General features: G+C 38.2%; 1 protein-coding gene across 1 annotated transcript in view; it reads left to right on the forward strand.

Annotated features, from left to right (window-relative positions):
* Positions 1-20,668, forward strand: part of OSTN (osteocrin) — a 44,451-nt gene that overhangs the window by 15,474 nt on the left and 8,309 nt on the right. The window contains exon 3 of the mRNA XM_023214746.1: positions 15,487-15,583. Within this exon, the coding sequence (XP_023070514.1) occupies positions 15,487-15,571 (85 nt within the window). The 3' untranslated portion in view covers positions 15,572-15,583. The remainder of the gene's footprint in view (positions 1-15,486; positions 15,584-20,668) is intronic.

The following is a 20,668-nucleotide window of genomic DNA, read 5'->3' on the forward strand; positions in this document are numbered from 1 at the left end:
CAGATCATCAGAGGCTGGGAGTTTAAGACCAGCATGACCAACATGGTGAAACTGCATCTCTACTAAAAATGCAAAATTTGCCGGGCGTGGTGGCGCATCCCTGTGATCCCAGCTACTCGGGAGGCTGAGGCAGGAGAATCACTTGAGCCCGAGAGACAGAGGTTGCAGTTAGCCGAGATCGCGCCATTTACACTCCAGCCTGGGCAACAAAAGCGAAACTCTGTCTCAAAAAAAAAAAAAAAAAAAAAAAAAAGATATTGATGATTGGCCTAGAGTTTTTCTAAATAATGATTTCTCTCACTCCTTCACACAACACTAAAAATGTCTTGCAAATAATAACAATAATGGTGCTGTATATTTGAATTTAATTACTATTAAACATTTTTACAACTCTTATTGCTTTAATTCTCACATTTAATATTTTAGGTCAGTAAAGCAAGAAATGCCATTGTGTTAGGGTTCCAACAAGAAATAGGTGTCACCTTTGAAATAGGAAAATTTGAGTAGGGTTTTTTCAAAGGAAGACTATTTACAAAACTCTGGGTACAGGCAGATAATAATGGATGGCACAGCAGCCCATGGTGGCCTGAAAAGACAAGAAAGGAAGAGGTTTCCAAAAGTCAGAGAGTCACAGAGTTTCAGATGCCTTGAGAAAAGTAGTGACTTGGCCGGGTGCGGTGGCTCATGCCTGTAATCCCAGCACTTTGGGAGGCTGAGGCAGGCAGATTGTTTGAGGTCGGGAGTTCAAGACCAGCCTGACCAGCAAAGTGAAACCCCATCTCTACTAAAAATATAAAAGTTAGCCAGATGTTGGTGGCACGCACCTGTAATCCCAGCTCCTTGGGAAGCTGAGGCAGGAGAATCGCTTGAACCCGGGAGGCAGAGGTTGCAGTGAGCCAAGATTGCACCATTGCACTCCAGCCTGGGCAACAGAGTGAGACGTCATCTCAAAAAAAAAAAAAAGAAAAGTAGTGACTTTTTTTAGGAGCGTACCTCCCTGGAAGAGGTCATGAAAGGGGTGGCCAGGAGAAAAGTAACCTGACCTCTCTCCTGCTCTTCCTCTAGTTTGTCTTCCCCAAATTATCTATTGCTTGATCCACACCAAAGCCAGAGGGCACAGGAACATTTATGGGTTCCAAAAAGCTCAGCCTTCTAGGACTAAAAGTAGGGTGAGAAAAGGCAGTGTATATCTGAGAGCAGAGGGAAGACAGCCAGCAAAATTATACACATTCTGGAGATTTAGGTCAAGAAACACTTTGCTCCAGAATATGGTTATTATATCGCCTAATTGAAACAGAAAAACTCCATAGGTCATAATCAGAATAAAACAGTTCTTCCTCCTATCCCCTGCATTCCAGCCCACTCAGGGGGAGTTGTTGTTCCCTACCCCTTGAATAAACCAAAAAGCAGGTATTAGTGGCTCCACTGGTCACATCGAAATAATAAGAATCCCTCTGGCTTCTTGTACTAGAAAAATAACCATATAACAGTAATTCAAATAACCATTCTTACATGTGACCTCAAACCATGAATATTAATAAAGCTTCTCTTTCCCCTAGCTTGGACCCACCCCATTCATCCTGGAAGGCTTCAGTGGGAAGGAGCTTGTGGCCATTTTATATTCACACTCTCCCCTACCACAGTAGGCTGCCTTTTGTCTCCTCCAGAACTGGGGATGGAGATGCATGCAGAGAAGTAAAACAAAGTCTTACTTGACTTAATATCATGACCTGTCTTTGTGCTCTCATGACTTTGCTGAATGCTCAAAGCTGACTCATCGTGGAATGTTTCTGGGAGTCACATAACCCGCAGTGTGAATAGTAACATAGACGTCCTTACCTCCAAGAATACTCCTCTTCTGGCAGGTCTGTTATGCCCCTCATCCTCATCCTATTCTCCCGTCTTCTGCATTTGACACCACCATCAGCATCCTGCTGGGTTAGCTTCACCCTGGCAGAAAGCCCTTGGGGCAAGGTCCCTTCTATAATTGAGCCAGGCTCACTCTCTCCACATGCTCTACATCTGCCCACAGAAAACCCACATCCTTGACTCTGGTTACTGAAAGTGAAGCTGTTCTTGGTGCAGTCATCTCTCCAGTCTGGTATCAAGCCAGTTCTCACAGTTTCTTGCCCTTTAGATTTCATAGACACTATTTGATTAGGTTCACCATGCTTCAATGGGCATATTTTAAACTCGAAGTGTTTTTCTGAAAGCCCTTTCCCCATATGAAGGAAGAGGGGAAATGCCATTGTTTTTCAATAACTTGCTCCCAAGAAGTTCTCCTTTCCTGAGCTATTCAGTAGGAATCCTTTTATTGGATTGAAGTTGGAAAAAATTAGTTTGTAGCAACCTCCTTCGGAAATACTACATAAGTCTAGCACCTCACTTTGGAATGCAAAACGAAATACTTCCCACATACTTTCTCTCTACCTTTCTCTCTGTCTCTTTTTTATTCAGCCTTTTCAAGCCACAGCAAAAAACTGAGAAAGCATCCCATTTTAGTATTCTGGCACACTACTTTTTAAAAATCTCTATCACACACTAAGAAGGAGGTATTGTTACCAGAAAGAGGTCCCAAACCAGACCCCAAGAGAGGATTCTTGGATCTCACACAGAAAAGAATCTGAGTCCACAGAGTAAAGTGAAAGCAATTTTATTACAGAAATAAACAAAAAAACGGCTACTCCATAGACAGAGTAGGGCCCAAAAGCAAGAGAAGGAATGTGTCCACTTTAGATATAATGCTTGTTTATGTATAAGATAATAAAGCAAAAAAAAGGAAAAAATTTTTGGGGAGATGTGCACTACTACAAGGGCTTATGACAAAGGACTGTTAATGTTTGTATAACTACTGTCTTCCACAATAATTTATATTATTATATTTAAAGTGAAACTTATTTTTAAACTAAGAATGCTTTTGTTCTTATGATATCGTAACATCAGGACATTTCCTGGGCCTACTAAGTCCTGGATCTCTTCCATCAACATTATTAACATGTTTTCTTAACTGTAAACATCCTCTGACTAAAATGCCTAACCTTCTGGGAATGCTGTCCAGCAAGTCTTAGCCTCATTTTACCCAGCCCCTATTCAAGATGGAGTCTCTTTGGTTCAAATGCCTCTGACATTAGGATCCACATATTATTATGTTTTCAGAGAGACAAAATGATTTCCCTGAGATTATGTTAATATAAATTACATGCCAGATTGTTTAACTCCAAGGCCATGACTTTCCACTTAATTTCTTTGCAGAAAGTAGCTTTCTACAAAGCTACTAGAGCAAGCAGGAGGGGAAAAATGGCAGCGAGGGCAGGCAGTGAGGCAGATGCTTACATTCTTGTGAGGCTCTGATTAGCCTAAGTAAATCTAGGTTTTACATGTGAAATGAGGAAGTAGAGGGAAAAGTCAATTATGCGTTGCCTTAAGCGACTTTCTACAAAGAAATTAAAGTTCTGTGTGAATAAGATATTTGTCAAAGGCCAGAAACCGAAAGATTCACTTAGAATATATACATTAAAGGAATACTTTTAGAATTACTGTATCCATGATATATGGATTTCTATCCTCCCGGGACTGCAGCTATCTCAATTCTTGCCGCCTCAGAAGAAAGACTGGGGAGCATAAAGCAGAAGAAGAGACCTAGGCAAGTTTTAGAGTAGGGGTGGAAGTTTATTAAAAAGATTTAGAGCAGGAATGAAAAGTAAAGTACACTTGGAAGAAGGCCAAGCGGACATCCTCCCGTTGGACCTTGGCCTTAGGGTTTTATATGCTGACCTACTTCCGGCATCTGGCGTCGCTCTTTCGGTGGAATGCCCCTAGAAGGTCATGTACCAGTTAAACGCCACCATTTAACCTCTTAAAGCGCATGCTTGAGCCCACTCACCCAGCTCCTGAGCTCTTATCAGGAAGCTGCTGATCACCAGTTTCAGATATTTCTGATCTATAGGGAAACTGCCTTTCTCTGTGCTGGCTGTGACCAATTATTACTTTAGAGAGGCCGTGTGACAAATGCCTGACCATCACCTATGGTTACCTGATTTTCCTGGTGGGGTATGGGGACCCTCTTCTGCTCCGTTCCTGTTCATGCCCCAGTACAGCTCTATGCTCTGTAACAATAGGTTCAGGCTAAAGTTGAGAATAGCAATGCCAGATTCAATTTGTCAGGTATGATTGCCCTTCTTGACAAAAATCCCAAAGATTACGGTAAAAATTCTAACATTTTCTTTTCTTTCTGATTTGTTGTGAAGAAATGCCACAGAACTAGGCCAATCACGGCATCTCCAGGTTTATGCTTTTCTCTTTCAGCTCTTATTTGGTCATCTCCAGAGGCCGTAGTTGAAAACAAGCTCCATTTCAGGTGTGAGAAACACAGAAAAGGGATTCAGTATTAATCGAAATGTAACTGAGGCATTTCTCAGTCAATAGAGGTGTATTTGGCCAAAGTTGAAGATAGTCGCCAGGAAAAAGAATCCAAGTCCCAGGGGCACCTGTGACCTGTGCTTTTTCCAAAGGGTGTTTTCAAGGGGAAAGAGCGTGCAGGAGGGGGAAAAAGGCAGGAAGGGCAGGCACTGAGGCAGATCTTCCATTCTTGTGAAGCTCTGATGAGCCTCAGTAAATCTACATTTTACATACGACAAGAGCACGTAGAGGGAAAAGTCAATTATGCATTCTTTCTTACTCAGTAAATCTACAGTTTACATAAGATAAAGCAAACATGTGAAAAGAGGGAATAGAGGAAATTAGGCTGTGGTACGGGGTTGTGGAATTACAGCTCAGTTTAGAAACAGAAGGAAGGCAGTAGTATTGACTCAGTTCGGTAACTTACCTTTCCCTTTGGCATAGTGATTTGAGGAGATTCCATGTTCTTTCACAAGAGTGTGCTCCCCTTTTAAGCGCTGCCTTCTTACACAATGGGAAATGCCTTTGAACATAATGATCTTGGGCCACTGTTGCCAGTGACTGTTCCTTACTGCATACCTCTTCTCCGCTCAGCTCAAGAACACAGGATGAGGCAGTCCTGTTACCTCTTCTCCCAACCCAACTTATGTATGAAGCTTTAAAACTTTCTCCCAAAGGGATAATAGTCGATTCCATATATAGGCTTTGCAATGTATTACACACCCTAACCCCCAAAAGAGCATTCTACAGGATATTTCTGTATTAAATCCACTCGCCAAACAGAAGTTTTAGAGGTTTTAAAAGTTTCATTAGCTCCTCAAGATTCATGAGCCAAGCAAATGGAGACCCTCTCTGCTTTATATGATAAATTCCATATTACCGGTGGAGGGTGTCCAGGTTCTTGGCGTCTTGAACAAAGAATTAAACAAAACACACAAAGCAAGGAAAGGATGAAACAAGGAAAGAATGAAGCAACAAATGCAGAAATTTATTGAAAATGAAAGTACACTCCACAGGGTGGGAGCGGGGCTCAAGGGCCCCGTTATAGAATTTTGAGGAGTTTTACATACCCTCTAGAGGATTCCATTGGTTACTTGGTGTACGCCCTATGTAAATGAAGGGATGAAATAAAGTTACAAAGTCACATACTGGGCACGCCCTATGGAGAGGATATTTTCTGTCATAGCTGAAGTGTGCATCAGGCTTATGTTCCCTGCCTCCAGACCCTACCTATTTTCCTGCCTCATCTACAGCCATTTCCAAATTAAGCATGCCAATACAGTCACTTAAATCTCATTATGTGATTCCATTAAATGGAATGGAATCACATAATGAGAGGTAATACAAATCACCTGGTGTATTGTTTCTTTCATGATTTCTTTCTGAATGCCTGTCCATGTGGCCAATCCCGTGAGATAATACATTAGAAGCTGACATTATGGCTAGTCAGCTCCATCATCATAAATTGAGCAGAATCTGTTGAAAAGTGAATGATCACTTTTGACACAGAATCCTAGAAGTCAAAAGCAAACTTCCTGCTAAATGAATTAGCACTTTCTTTTGTTATTCAAAACTACCCCACTTATTAAGTGGGGTAAAACCCTACTTAATAAATTATTTTCCTTCTCATCCTTCACAGGTTCTTGCCAAGACCTGCATCTTGGGCTATTCTCACATGTCAGTCCTTCCAAGGTTGTATATAGTGATATCTATCCTAATGTAAACATTTCTTAGTTTTGCATTGTAATTTTAAATTGCAGTAACCAAGATTGCAAGATTCATGGAGGATCATTTATTTTTTCTACATGCTCCTTAAGTTTTTCCTACGTTTTCTAAGTTTTTTCTAGAACCCCCAAATTGGGTGTGGTCTCTTCTCTCTTGGAATTATCCCATTTACTAAATTGTTGAGAAACAATTTACCAATTGTTTCTGTCCTGAATGTGAAGGGCCTGTTAGGAAAAAAATGGCTTTTGCCCTGTCCTTTATTCACTCCTTCCCATGGAAGGAATGGCCACTTCTCTGATTGGTCAGTTTGGGAGGAGTAGTTGAGCCTGTTCAGGTTATCTGCTTGCTTCCTCTTTTTATTGGAAAACAATGACTAGTTATAAAAGTCTGTCTAATACAGGGAGAAAACAACAGGAAGCCCTATGAAATTCAGATGTAAAGACACATTGTATGTTCAGTTTGATCAGTAACAAAAATGACATTTTGTTTACTATATATTGACCACTCATATTTTATTTCTCTACTGTTTCTGAATGTGGACTTGAGGGAAAAAAAAGGCAGTATGTTTTGGTTCCTTAAAACCATATCACCATTCAGATGTAATGTGCTCCTTCATCCTATCATTCTGGAATTGAATTTAAATTTTAACTTGGTTTTGGGCACTTCGATTATCTCCCTTCTCATCCTTCACAGGTTCTTGCCAAGACCTGTATTTTGGACTCTTCTCACATGTCAGTCTTTCCAGGGTTGTATATAGTGATATCTATCCTAATGTAAACATTTCTTAGTTTTGCATTGTAATTTTAAATTGCAGTAACCAAGATTGCAAGATTCATGGAGGATCATTTATTTTTTCTACATGCTCCTTAAGTTTTTCCTACGTTTTCTAAGTTTTTTCTAGAACCCCCAAATTGGGTGTGGTCTCTTCTCTCCTGGAATCTCAGAGCACTGTGAATCTCATGGTATTTGATAACTATTGCTACACAACAATTACCTACAATTAACAACAATACACATTTTTGTTCTCATATACTTTTTGTGCACCAGAAATCCAGGAAAAGCTTGACTCATTTTTTTCCAGCTCAGGGTCTCTCTCAAGGTTACAGTGAAGAGTTGGCCTAGGGCTTCAGCCATCTGAAAGTTATACTGAGGCTGGAGTATTCACTTCCAAAATGGCCCACTCAGTTGGCTGAAGGCAGGAAGTCTCTGTTCCTCACCGGTGGTTGGCAACAGGGCTTCGTTCTTTGCCATGTAACCTCTCTACAGGGTTGTCAGCATGCACTTAGGAAATGACAGCCGGCTTCCCCCAGAAGGAGTGATCCAACAAAGTAAGGCAGAAGCTGCAATAGCTTTCATTACTTCCAATAGTGTCATTTCCACAGTAGTCTATTGGCTGGAGAAGTCAGCCCTATTCAATGCAGAAGGAGACTACATAATGGGAGAATTATTGGGGTCCACCTTGGAGTCTGGCTAGTACACTCATGTAAGGTTTATACTATAATAAATAATTTCCCTGTTTTACTAATCTAAATTACTGACCTATTTGAAGGAACATTCTTTTTTAGTGATTACTGTTTTCTCCCATTTTGGATAGTACTCAGTGTTGGTGGAGCTCTGTGCCTTTCTTGAAGGAGGACTAGCATTTTAGTGCCCCTTTAAGATGTAGTAGTGAAATCAGACTATCGAGTTTAAGGAGCATTTTCCACACTCTGATTCAAAGTTTGTTTCCTTGGATCTCGAAACCATGAACAGAATCAGTAAAAGTTGTTGTATCCAACAAATGGAAGGAAAAAAAGTTTTAATGACACCTGAAACACCTATTAAGAACAGTTAACCAACATTTAGACATGGAAATTTTAAATGAAGTGCTAGTCTGTAAAATAAGCCTTACAAATTTTAAAGGCATAGTTATCTTAAAAAACATGTTCTCACGCTACAATGTGATTAAATAAATGACAGAAGGATAACCAAAAAGAAGCTGCAATTCTCAACTCATTTAATGAGAATAACATTATCTAAACCCCAAAACCACATATGGAGAGAACAAGAAAAGAAAACTGTAGGACAGCCTCATTAATGACTACAGATAGAAAATTCCTACCAAAAAAATAGCAAAACAAATCCAGCAATGTATTTTAAAAATGTCATTATCATGTCGTTTATCACAAAAATATGATGTAAGCTTAATTTACTTTGAAAATCAATTAATGGAGTTAACAAATTGAAGATATAAATCACATCATCTCTATAGATTCAGAAAAAGCATTCAGTAAAGCTAAACCCCCACCTATGATTGAAATCAATTGTAAATTAATAATACAAGGAAACTTTTTTTAACCAAGTAAGGGACACTGTTAAAAATGCCTACAACATATATTCTTAAATGATGCCACTTACAACAACAAAAAGGTCTCTAGAGAAAATTTTAACAATTTATTTGAAGATGTTAAAAATACTCTAAATAAACGATCTTGGATAGTAAGAATCAATATCATAAAGATTTCAATTCCCCCCTAAATGAATTATACCTGGATTCAGTACAATTCTAGTCAGAACAGCAATAGGATATTCTATGGAACTTGACAAGCTGAATCTAAAATTTCTGAATCATTAGGCATGAATATAGATTTTTTAAAAAGAAACATTATTTTTACTCACCCCATAAACGCAAATTAAATTTGTTCTTGTTTATTTTGTTTGAGATGGGGTCTTGCTATATTGCTCAATCTGATCTGAACTTCCAGACTCAAGGGATACTCCCTCCTCAATCTCCCAAGTAGCTAATAGTGCAGATATGAGCCACTGTGCCTTGCACAAATTAATTTCAACGTATTAAAAACTGAAATGTGAGAGGCAAACCTACAAAAATATTTTATGACATAGGAGAATATCTTCATAATATCAGGGTAGAGGTGATTTATTACATGAGATGCAAAAATATTGATGTTTTAAAACAACATCAAAGATTTTTTTAAAAAATCACAATAAAGAAGATGAATCACAGATGGGAGAAGATATTTGAAATTTATAACTCTCAAAGTCTAATATTCAGAGTATTCAAAGCCCTCCTACAGATAAATATTTAAAAGAAAAGAAAAGAAAATAGAAGAACAGGCAGCAGATTCAAACAGGCACTTTCAAAAGAAGAAATCCAAGTGGCCAATAAACAAATGAAAAGCTGAGCAACATCATTAGTATCCAGGGAAAGTAAATTAAAACCACAATGATATATGATTACCAAAGCATTAGGCTGGCAAAATTAAAAATCCCAGAATACAAGGACTGGCATAAATTTGAAATAATAGGAACTATCATACACTGCTCTTGGGTTCATAAATTCATACAATAACTTTGGAAAATAATATGACACTATGGAATAAAATTAAGTATAGGCATAGCTGTCAGTTCTACTACTGGGAATATACTGTCGAGGAATCCTTACATGAACACCAAAGGCATGTACAGCCGAACAATACATAACAACAACAAATAGAGGAAATGCCTCAAATTTCCATCTACAGTAGGGTGGATAAACAAATGGTTGTGTATTCATGCAATGAAATATTATACAGCAGTGGCTGGGTGCAGTGGCTCAAGCCTGTAATCCCAGTACTTTGGGAGGCCGAGGTGGCCGGATCACAAGGTCAGGAGATGGAGACCATCCTGGCTAACACTGTGAAACCCTGTCTCTACTAAAAATACAAAAAATTAGCCAGGCCTGGTGGCGGGCGCCTGTAGTCCCAGCTACTCAGGAGGCTGAGGCAGGAGAATGACGGGAACCTGGGAATTGGAGCTGGCAGTGAGCCGACATCACGCCACTGAACTCCAGCCTGGGTGAGAGAGCGAGACTCTGTCTCAAAAAAAAAAAAAGAAAAGAAAAGAAAGGAAATATTACATAGCAGTAAAATAAAGGAACTACAGCTCCACATGTCAACTTGGAAAAAATCTCAAAACACATAATATTTGCTGAAAGAAGTAGAGAAGAATTCATACATAACTTTTGTCCCAGCTTGATGGAACTATGATTGACAATATAAATTGTATATATTTAGGGTGTACAGCATGATGTTTTGCTATATGTACACATTGCGAAATGATACCGCAATCACATATCTATCAACTGACGGTGACCGTTTTTTGTTTTTTGTTTTGGTGAGAACACTTGAGATCTGCTCTTAGCAAATTTCAAGTATAGGTTATTATTAGCCTCATTAACAACATATTAGCATGTTAATATCAACATTATTAACTATAGTCACAGTGCTGTACATTGTTTGTAGTACTCAATTCCTTTTAAGTGAAATTCTGGAACTGTCAAGTAAACAACAGATTTTTGAAGAATACATATACATTCTGAGATTATGAGGAAAATCAAGGGAATTATTAGACCAAAATTTAGTCTATAGATTACTCTGGGACTGAGCCATGCAACAGTTGCAGTTTGGGAGGAGGAATACTGGAATTTCTAAAGTACTGGTAATGCTGTATTTCTTATGCTGCTGCTGGGAATAGGGCTGTTTACTTTTACTCTCTTTGAATTGAACGCAGATAAATGTATAGACTCTGTTATGTGTGAAGTGATTCTCAATAAAAAGTTTAAATACAATTTTTCCAACTGCTGTTTCTTAGAATGTAAAATACCTTTAGAAATGGAGTTATCCAAGACTATAAATGTTAAAGAAAATCTTGTTTCACATAGGAAGTTTAGATTTTTGTGTGAAAATTAAAGTTGCATTTAAAATAAACAATCTAATCATTGTCATCATATTATTTTGATAAATATTCTATATCCTTAAACTACTTTACTTACAGAATATTTCAGAATGGAAAACGTGGGTTGTTTTAAATGCATATATCATATAAGCCATGTCATACCATCATTTTGTCACAAGAGGGACTCGATAGTCAAAAAGTACAACTTTGCCTTTTGGTTTTAAGATTATATTTTCTATCTAACGTTAATTTTTCATACACTATATTCATGCCAGTGAATGTGTTTTAGAATATAGTCCTGTTATATATACATATATATATTTCATATCAACAAAAATGTTAAAATAACTACTAGCTTGCTGTTTCACTTCTGATGGATATAAATTGTATAGAAAGTATTTAACCAGGCTGTTATGGTTTCTGATTATGTGCTTTATGAAAATTATTTTTATTTTGTATTAGTACTAAAAATTTAAAAGTGAATTGATTTATATATACATATGTTGTATTTATTTTTCTTATTTGATTTCCAGATATCTGTAAGCATTTACAACCAATCTCCAACTTGATAAGATGAATCGAAGTAATTATGAATTTATTGCTAGAGTAAAACCATGAGTTACTATTTTATCCAGTTGACCAGTAGTTTTCACTTAAACTTGCTTTGAGGAACCTATGGTGTTTCGGGAAGGTCTGTCAGGGGCCACTACATATGGAGTAGGAGGGATACTTTTTTACTGGGACAATTCTTTACTTTTCAGATATTGCTGTCTTTTATAAAGCTTTTTAAAGCTTTGTATCTATAGAAATAATTACAAATTGAAAACCACTGGACTAGACTGGTAGGAAAAATTAGTATCAGTTGAAATGTAGGAAATGTTTTTACATGTGTTACCTCATTAGCTCTTTTCAATGTAAAATGTGAACCCTGAGAGGTAACCTTTGTCTTACTCACCAACAACACATAACACATGGTTAAGTCCGTGTAACACAAGGTAATGCATGAAACATTCAAATATCACTTAACAAATAAGTTTGTTAAGTGAATAAACAGCTCCAGAAGATGGGCATAGCAAGTATTATTTGAATTTTATCAAAAAGCAAAGAGTAGCTTAGAATAAAAGACTTGCAGAGGGTCATACTATCAGTAAGTAAAAGAATCAAGTAGAACCCAAATCCTCCATCTCCTGGTTTCTAATACATTTTGGATCAAATCTGGGGGGAAGAAGGTGAGGAGCGAATGGGGAAAAGGGAAAGAAAGGAAGTAAAACAGAATTTAAATTTATTTTGCTTTCCACTATACCGTAGCTGCCTCTTATTTGATTGAGCGGGGAAAGATCAACTGTAGTAAAGCAAAAAAGAAAAACACGTTTTCACTTATTTACATTCATTTTTGAGAAAATAAGTTTTGGTAGGAGAGACCAAAGGATGTTGTTTTAATCATATGTATCTCTAAAAGAGTAAAAGGGGCCAGGTGTGGTGGCTCACTCCTGTAATCCCAGGACTTTGGGAGGCCAAGGTGGGTGGATCACCTGAGGTCAGGAGTTCAAGACCAGCCTGGCCAACATAGTGAAATACCATCTCTTCTAAAAATACAACAAATTAGCTGGGCATGGTGGCAGGTGCCTGTAATCCTAGCTACTCGGGAGGCTGAGGCAGGAGAATCGGTTGAACCCGGGAGGCAGAGGTTGCAGTGAACCGAGATTGCGCCATTGCACTCCAGCCTGAGCAAGAAGAGTGAAACTCCGACTCAGAGAGAAAAAAAAAAGTAAACATATTATTTTTTCCTGACAACGTCTGTTTCTAAAGGGAGTTTGGGGAATCAGTGCAGGTATCATGTGACTGTTTTCCCCAGCTGCTATTTCCTTCCCTTTCTCACAAGTCCTCCAAACACCTGGGAGGACTGGTTTTTCACTTCCTCTCATTCACATTGTTGGCAGAATTCAGTTCCTTACAGTGGCAGGACCAAGATTCCCATTTGCTTTCAAGAACTAGTAGGCTGGGTGTGGTGGCTCAGGCTGGTAATCCCAGCATTTTGGGAGGCCAAGGTGGGTGGATCACCTGAGGTCAGGAGTTTGAGACCAGCCTGGCCAACATGATGAAACCCTGTCTCTACTAAAAATACAAAAATTACCCAGGCGTGGTGGCGTGCACCTGTGATCCCAGCTACTCAAGAGGCTGAGGCAGGAGAATTGCTTGAGCCCAGGAGACAAAGGTTGTAGAAGCCGAGATCATGCCAACACCGTATCAGTTTCCATGTCTATTTTTATTAGCCTTGTGTGCATAGTACCAAGCACAGAATCTGGCACACAGAAGGTATTAAGTAAATATTAACTGCCTTTCAGTACATTATTTTAATTAGAATTAATCAACGTTTATAGATATTTTTAACGTACAAGGTACAACAGTAAAAATCTCTCATGTTCTCCATACTTTCCAAGACTTTTTTTTCCCCCTGAGTCAGAGTCTCGTGCTGTTACCCAGGTTTGAGGGCAGTGGCACGATCTCGGCTCACTGCAACCTCAGCCTCCTGGATTCAAGCGATTCTCATGCCTCAGCCTCCCAAGTAGCTGGGATTACAGGAGTGTGCCACCACGCCCTGCTAATTTTTGTATTTTTAGTAGAGATTGGGTTTCACCATGTTGGCCAGGCTGATCTCAAACTCCTGACCTCAAATGATCTCCCCACCTCAGCCTCCCAAATTGCTGGGATTATAGGCATGAGCCACCGTGTCTGGCCTCCAAGACCTTTACTAAGTTATTTACTTCGTAGTAATATCAGGAGCACTGATATGACTGTGTAATTAAGGAAAAAAATTGGCATAATTATTTTCCTCTACTATTTACATTAAATCATCATCAGTCTGAGAGTAGTCAGTTACAGGTTTTTGAGGGAAAAGGCTATTTCTGACTCATTTTTTCCACCCATTAACAGCCGCAAAAAGAACCTTATACATAGCAGATACACAGTAAATTATAATAGAAAAAACAGTTAAATCATAATAAGAAAAGCCTCGAAGGTATTAAGGTTTTCATTCATGTTTAGTGTTTAAACTAGTATAAAGTAATTATTGGTAAATAAGTGTAGTTTAATAATATGATAGTAGGAATTAGAGAAGAACTAAAGAAGTTATTGAAAATGTTCTGAAGCAAATATTTTCTTGACTGTTTAAACTCCTGAAAATTAAGTTTTCTTGCAAGACACTATGTCCTACATCACTGAGATTTTCAAGCAATGAAGTATATCACTATGGGTCAAAAAATTGAAGCAGGCCAGGCATGGTGGCTCACACCTTTAATCCCAGCAGTTCAGGATGCCAAGATGAAGGATCACTTGTGCCCAGGAGTTTGAGATGAGACTGGGCAACATGGCAAGACTCCCATTTCTACAAAGAATTCAAAACAATTAATCAGACATGGTGGCACACACTTATAGTCCCAGCTACTCAGGAGGCTGAAGTGAGAGGATCATTTGAGCCCTGGAGGTTGAGGCTGCAGTAAGCCATGATCACACCACTGCACTCCAGCAGAATTCCTTACATTTGGTGGGAGAAGAGCCTTTTAAGTTTATTTCTCATTACAAAAGTGTTTGTCTGCTGGTAATGTTCTGTTTCTTGGTCTGGGAATTTATTACACTTAAAATCTGTACATGTCTAATATTTCTAATATGCCCTCCTTTCTGCCCTCTTTTCTGCATGTATATTTTGTCAACAATAAGCCTAACACTTTTATAAGCCAGTTACGTTTTCTATGAGATGAATCACTGATTTACATAGGCTTCTTAGACTCTCCCCGCTGTCTCTTTCTTCATAAAGATTCACACTGGCCTTAATTCCCACGGCCAGTGAAAGTTACACAACCGAAGTTCTGGATCCTCTCTTGTTAGGATTTTGGCTTGATACAACTAAGTGATGATAATATTAGCAAATCAAATTGAAAAGTTTCTAAAGTGCGTCTTATTTTTAAAGGGGTAATTTACAGAAAATATACGCTAGAAGTTATGTTAGACCTTTGGTAGTACTGTGTGCATGTTTTATACTTCGTTTTAATAATGAAGATGTTTAATTTATTTCAAACAGTATTTAACAAAGAGAATATAAGCAAATGTCGACCATCACATACAAAGATTTTCTGGGTGAAGTTTAAGGAAAGACATGAGAGGCACATCTACCTCTACATTCAGTCTTAGTATCATACTCTTTCCTCTCCCACCATCATCCTTCTTTAGATGAGCCATTCTGAAGCAAAGGTTGTGAAAAACGACTGCTCCAGTTTAATCTTCACCAAACAACAGGAAAATGCAATTTGAAGGGGGAAGGGATTTTCTCAAACTAAAGCACTTAGTTGGCAGATTAGTATGCTGATAAGACCTGACTTTTGGTTTGGTCTATTTGAATTTGGATAAGTTAACTTCTCTATGCCTAGTTTCCTCATATGTAAAATGGAGCTAATAATACCTAGTAATATCTACTCCCACAGATGTTGAAAACATGAGATAGTGTCTGGCACGTAGTGGGTACTGGTGATGAGAACTATCATGTTTATTCCAGCTCCCAAAGAAAGCCCCCAGATCTCCATAAAATAAAAGAACAGAAATAATGATCAATAACTTGCACTTTAGCTTCACAATGTCCTCCTTGGTTTGTTTCAGGAAAGTAGTAGATCATCCAAAAAGGCGATTTGGTATCCCCATGGATCGGATTGGTAGAAACCGGCTTTCAAATTCCAGAGGCTAATTGATTCCAATTGTGAGTACAATTTGAATAAGTAACAATATATGCAGGCATTTGATTAACATTTCACAATGAAGTAATCAATCCATTCTTGCTGTTAAGTCCCCCTTTTGATTTCCTAGCTTATCAATTCACTTTTCAATCATTTATGTATTCAACTAGTATAGTATATTAATATTAAATCACTTAAATGATAGTGAAAAAGCAAAAGAATGTGCTAGTTCTGCTTCACTCTCCAAAATTAGTGATTTAGTAATTTTCTGACTCCTATGTAATTAACCATTGAATATTAATATGCAGATAAGGGTTAAAGTCCTAGTCAATATATTAAATCTCCTTCATAAACGTATAACAATCCCTGTGTTATGAAGAAGACACATTCAAGTGATACACATCATCTTGTTGTCAATAAGTACGTTATTAGAATTATGATAACATGGAGCACAGGAGATAAAATGCACAGCAGAAAGAGCATTAGCCATGGAATCAAAATACTATTGAAATTCTGATTCTTTCATTCATTCATTAGCTTGTTTCTGTTAAGATAGTTTATTTTTCTACAGCTTGTACATTGCATTAGTAATGTAAAGGTATTATGAAGATTAAATTAGATGTTTGTGGTGGCCTACAATATACTGGATACACAATACATGGCAAGTGATAGTTGATATTACAGTTCTGAAAATTTACGCTGTTCCAGGCCTTATGCTGGGCACTTTATGTGCACTGCTTCACTTAATCATTTTATTTCATAAAGTAATACTATCACTATCTCCAATATCTTGAGAAGTATTGATGTATAAGGGTTAAAGTTGCCAGCTATGGGAACTTATTTAAATTCTGAAACACTCCTTCATTAAATTAGAATAATAATTTCTACCATATAGCATTGTCCTGAGGATTAAATAGATACATATTAAGCACTTATAATAGTACCTGACATGTTAATTTCTTCATAAGTATTAGTTAATATTATTATACAAATAAATGGAAGGCTTAGAAATATTAACTTACAGTGCCACATAGAGTATAAGTGGTACACACAGAATTAAAAATCCAGAAAGGTTACATCCTGAGTGGGTATGTTAAACACAGCATTTAATCATACATATCCTTTAAACACTAAATAAATGTTTTTTGAACGTGAAATCTTAGCAATATGTTTTCTTCCAATAGGGCTTATAGAAGGTGCATCCCCGCTCCCTAAAAATAAGACAAACTGTAACTGCTTTAACAATCCGAGGCTAGAGAAGAGGGAATTCTGCCTTCTGCTTCTCTCGAGATGATCCTTAGAACAATAATTTAGAGGCCCCAAAAGTATCACATTAGCCCTGATCTTCTCTTAATTTAAATCTCCCCATTTTGTTCCTCCTTCTCATGCTCTAAAACCACAATAAATAGTCAGTATTTTATCTCAGCTCTCTCATTCTCAGAATCACTCTGTTAAAATAAATTTCTTTATCATGCAGTTGTTTAACGAAACTCTGCGGTTAATGAATGCCTGTAGATACAAGAGAACTTCCTGAATCCTGCCAAGAACACTGCCTTTTAATCAGCATCATCTTCAAAATAGATTGAACATTATTTCTTCATATCTAGAGATATACCAAATATGGTCACTCTTCAAGGTTGTTAAAAATTGCCACATTATATTTGAGTAGAAACTAGCTAATTGCTATTTAAAAACCAAGTAACTCTTTGAGTCCTCCAGTTTCTTGATGTTCTGAGAACATTATGACAATAAGGTAAAATTAATCAAGTTTGATTGGTTTCCACATATACCTTTACCACCCTTGATTATCACCCATTTCAACATTTTTTAGTTCAACCACAACAAGTTATGATAAATTATACGGGGAACTCATTTTCACATGAAATTTTTTTTTTTTTTTTTTTTTTTTTTTGAGACCGAGTCTCACTCTTTGGTCAGGGTGAAGTGCAGTGGCTCAATCTGGGCTCACTGCATCCTCCCCCTCCCGGGTTCAAGCGATTCTCCTGCCTCAGCCTCCCGAGTATCTGGGACTACAGATGCCCGCCACCTTGCCCGGCTACTTTTTTAAAAATATATTTTTAGTAGAGACGAGGTTTCACCATGTTGGGCAGGATGGTCTGGATCTCCTGACCTTGTGATTCTCCCGCCTCCGCCTCCCGAAGTGCTGAGATTATAGGCGTGAGTCACTGTGCCCGGCCTTGAATTTTTATATGAAGGCTGAGACCGTAGAAATTTCAGCTAGCTACTAAACTATGAAGACAGTTGAATTAATGCAGTGCTTCCTGAATCACTGTTGGGTGAAATCCAATCAATTTGTATGTTATGTCCTTTTCTTTTCTTTTCTTTCCTTTCCTTTTCTTTTCTTTTCTTTTTTTGAGACAGAGTCTTGCTCTGTTTCCCGGGCTGGAGTGCAGTGGCCGGATCTCAGCTCACTGCAAGCTCCGCCTCCCGGGTTCACACCATTCTCCTGCCTCAGCCTCCCGAGTAGCTAGGACTACAGGCGCCACCACCACGCCCGGCTAATTTTTTGTATTTTTAGTAGAGATGGGGTTTCACCGTGTTAGCCAGGATGGTCTCGATCTCCTGAATTCGTGATCCGCCCACCTGGGCCTCCCAAAGTGCTGGGATTACAGGCGTGAGCCACCGCACCTGGCCCTGTTGTGTCCTTTTCTTAGCAAACTTTGTTGAGCATCTTGACAATCACTGTTCTTATATTAAAATTGCAAGGTGAGAATATCACAAAAGAATCGATTTAGAAAAGAACTTATCATAAATTTTCCCTTTCCCATTCATCAGTCATTGTGGGTTCACCTCTTCAACCATTATGTTTCTATTTCTTTTCCATCACCGTCACCAAGATTTCTCTCAGACATTTGTTTACTTCCTCATGTGAAGTTTCATGTTATGTAGTTTACGAATAACAAAAGACATGAGATGATTATATATTTCTAATTTCCAATCAAATTTTCAAAGTTACTTTTGATATTTTTATCTACTGTCACAATATTCCTTTGAATTAAACAGGGGTTGTACTAAAGTGTATCATTTAATAGATAGCAACTTAAAAGTCATTAAATACCGTTCACACAGTCATACAGCTAAGAGGTTCAAAAACATAAAGTTTCATTTAGTCCAACCCCATTTTTTAAAACAATGCAGGAAAATGGAGCTTGCAAGAGGAAATTAATTTGTCTCAAATTTTATAGACTCTTGGGCAGAGCAAAATCTGGGGTCCAGGTCTTTGGACTTACAGGCCAACATTCTCTTCATGACCGAAAAGATCTTCTTGGTGCTAAGTTTTCATTGTTGAATGCTAAATTCTTTGGCTATACATTTCTAAGACGAACAGAAATGGTATCTCATACTTTACAAACATCTTTGTTTCAGTTCTGTGCAGGTTGATGGATTTATTTTTGTAGCAGGTTTATTTGTGGGTTTTCATCTTCTGGGTTTCACTTTAACACTTCACATTAAAAGTAAAACTGCTACCTAATTACGGAAGTGTTGCTTGATTTGAGGTCATGTCTAGACACAGCTGCTCTATGATAGCCTAGTATAGAGGCCAAATGCCCCCTGGAGCTTTGCTAACAGCCACTGACATGAGGCCAATTGATAAATATGAAAAAATCACACAAATTTATTTAACATTTACACATGGGACCTTCAGAATGATGACCTCAACTCTCCATGGAGGTACAGATGCTTATATCACATCTTAAGGTTACAGAAAGAATGCAGACTCAGAGCATGGCCACAACCAGGTTTTATTAATCGTCCCAAGGCAGGTGATGGGAGAGAGAACGGAAGAGGCTTGGCTAGCAAAGGTGGACTTGTTATGTAGATGAAACCTCATCGGCAGCAGCCCTCAGAGAATTTAGATGGTGAATGTTGGTTTTCAGTCCTTTAAAGGTATCAAACTCTCAGTCAATCTTTCCTAGATCTGGACAAGGGAAGGGCTGGCTGCATGAATGCAAATTCTCCACAGATCTACACATGCAAATTTCCTCCACGAAAGACACATTTTCAGGATCACTTCAGAATATGTTAAAGAAATATATTTTGGAGTAAAATATTTTTTATTAACTTCAATCCCCACTTTGAAACTTAAAAAGCATTTCACACATTAAAAGCCAAACTAATAGCTTTGGAGAGATTTGGAATAGAGGTTGTTAGATAGAAATAGACAAAAAATGGAAAGACAAATTGGGATAAACAGAAAAAAGTAAATTTAAATATATTATCTCACATCTTGTTTAGTCAGTCTCCTAGTCCTGAGAATAGATCGGTTCAGTTAAATCGCTGTGTCCCATTCCAGAAGGTGGCACTGAAGGTGGACTAGGCCTCTATATGTGATTCAGACAAACAGATCTTTAATAAGAAGTGTTATACCTAGTATACCCTACACTAGGTATCAAGTATTTCTAAGGAAATAGAAAAAAAAAAAAAAAACCAAGGTTAAAAACTGTCTAGAGCAGTCTACAGACTAGTTTTTTTAGAGTCTCTGAAGCATCTTCAGAATGCAATGGGAATATGACAGATTCTTCTGAAATGTGGTTCAAGTGAACTTTGAGAAGTCCATATCAGCAGGCATGAAGGTTGTTTACATATAAGTGGCTGTTATTTCTCTCAAAATTTAAGTTGTCTAACTTCAGTCTGCAGGGCTTTATGAAAAGCACAGTTTTAATTTCTAGAGATTTCAGGTCAGAAAAAAATGGAAGAAAAAAGTAAAAACCTTAGCTAGGAGACTTGTAGCCAAGAAAGAATTCAAGGCCGGGCGCGGTGGCTCAAGCCTGTAATCCCAGCACTTTGGGAGGCCGAGACGGGCGGATCACGAGGTCAGGAGATCGAGACCATCCTGGCTAACACTGTGAAACCCCGTCTCTACTAAAAAATACAAAAAACTAGCCGGGCGAGGTGGTGGGCGCCTGTAGTCCCAGCTACTCGGGAGGCTGAGGCAGGAGAATGGCGTAAACCTGGGAGGCGGAGCTTGCAGTGAGCTGAGATCCGGCCACTGCACTCCAGCCTGGGGAACAGAGCGAGACTCCGTCTCAAAAAAAAAAAAAAAAAGAAAGAATTCAAGATTCAGTCCAAACTATCGGCAAATAATA

This window comes from Piliocolobus tephrosceles, chromosome 2 (assembly GCF_002776525.5).
Source record: "Piliocolobus tephrosceles isolate RC106 chromosome 2, ASM277652v3, whole genome shotgun sequence".
Lineage (NCBI taxonomy): Eukaryota > Metazoa > Chordata > Mammalia > Primates > Cercopithecidae > Piliocolobus > Piliocolobus tephrosceles.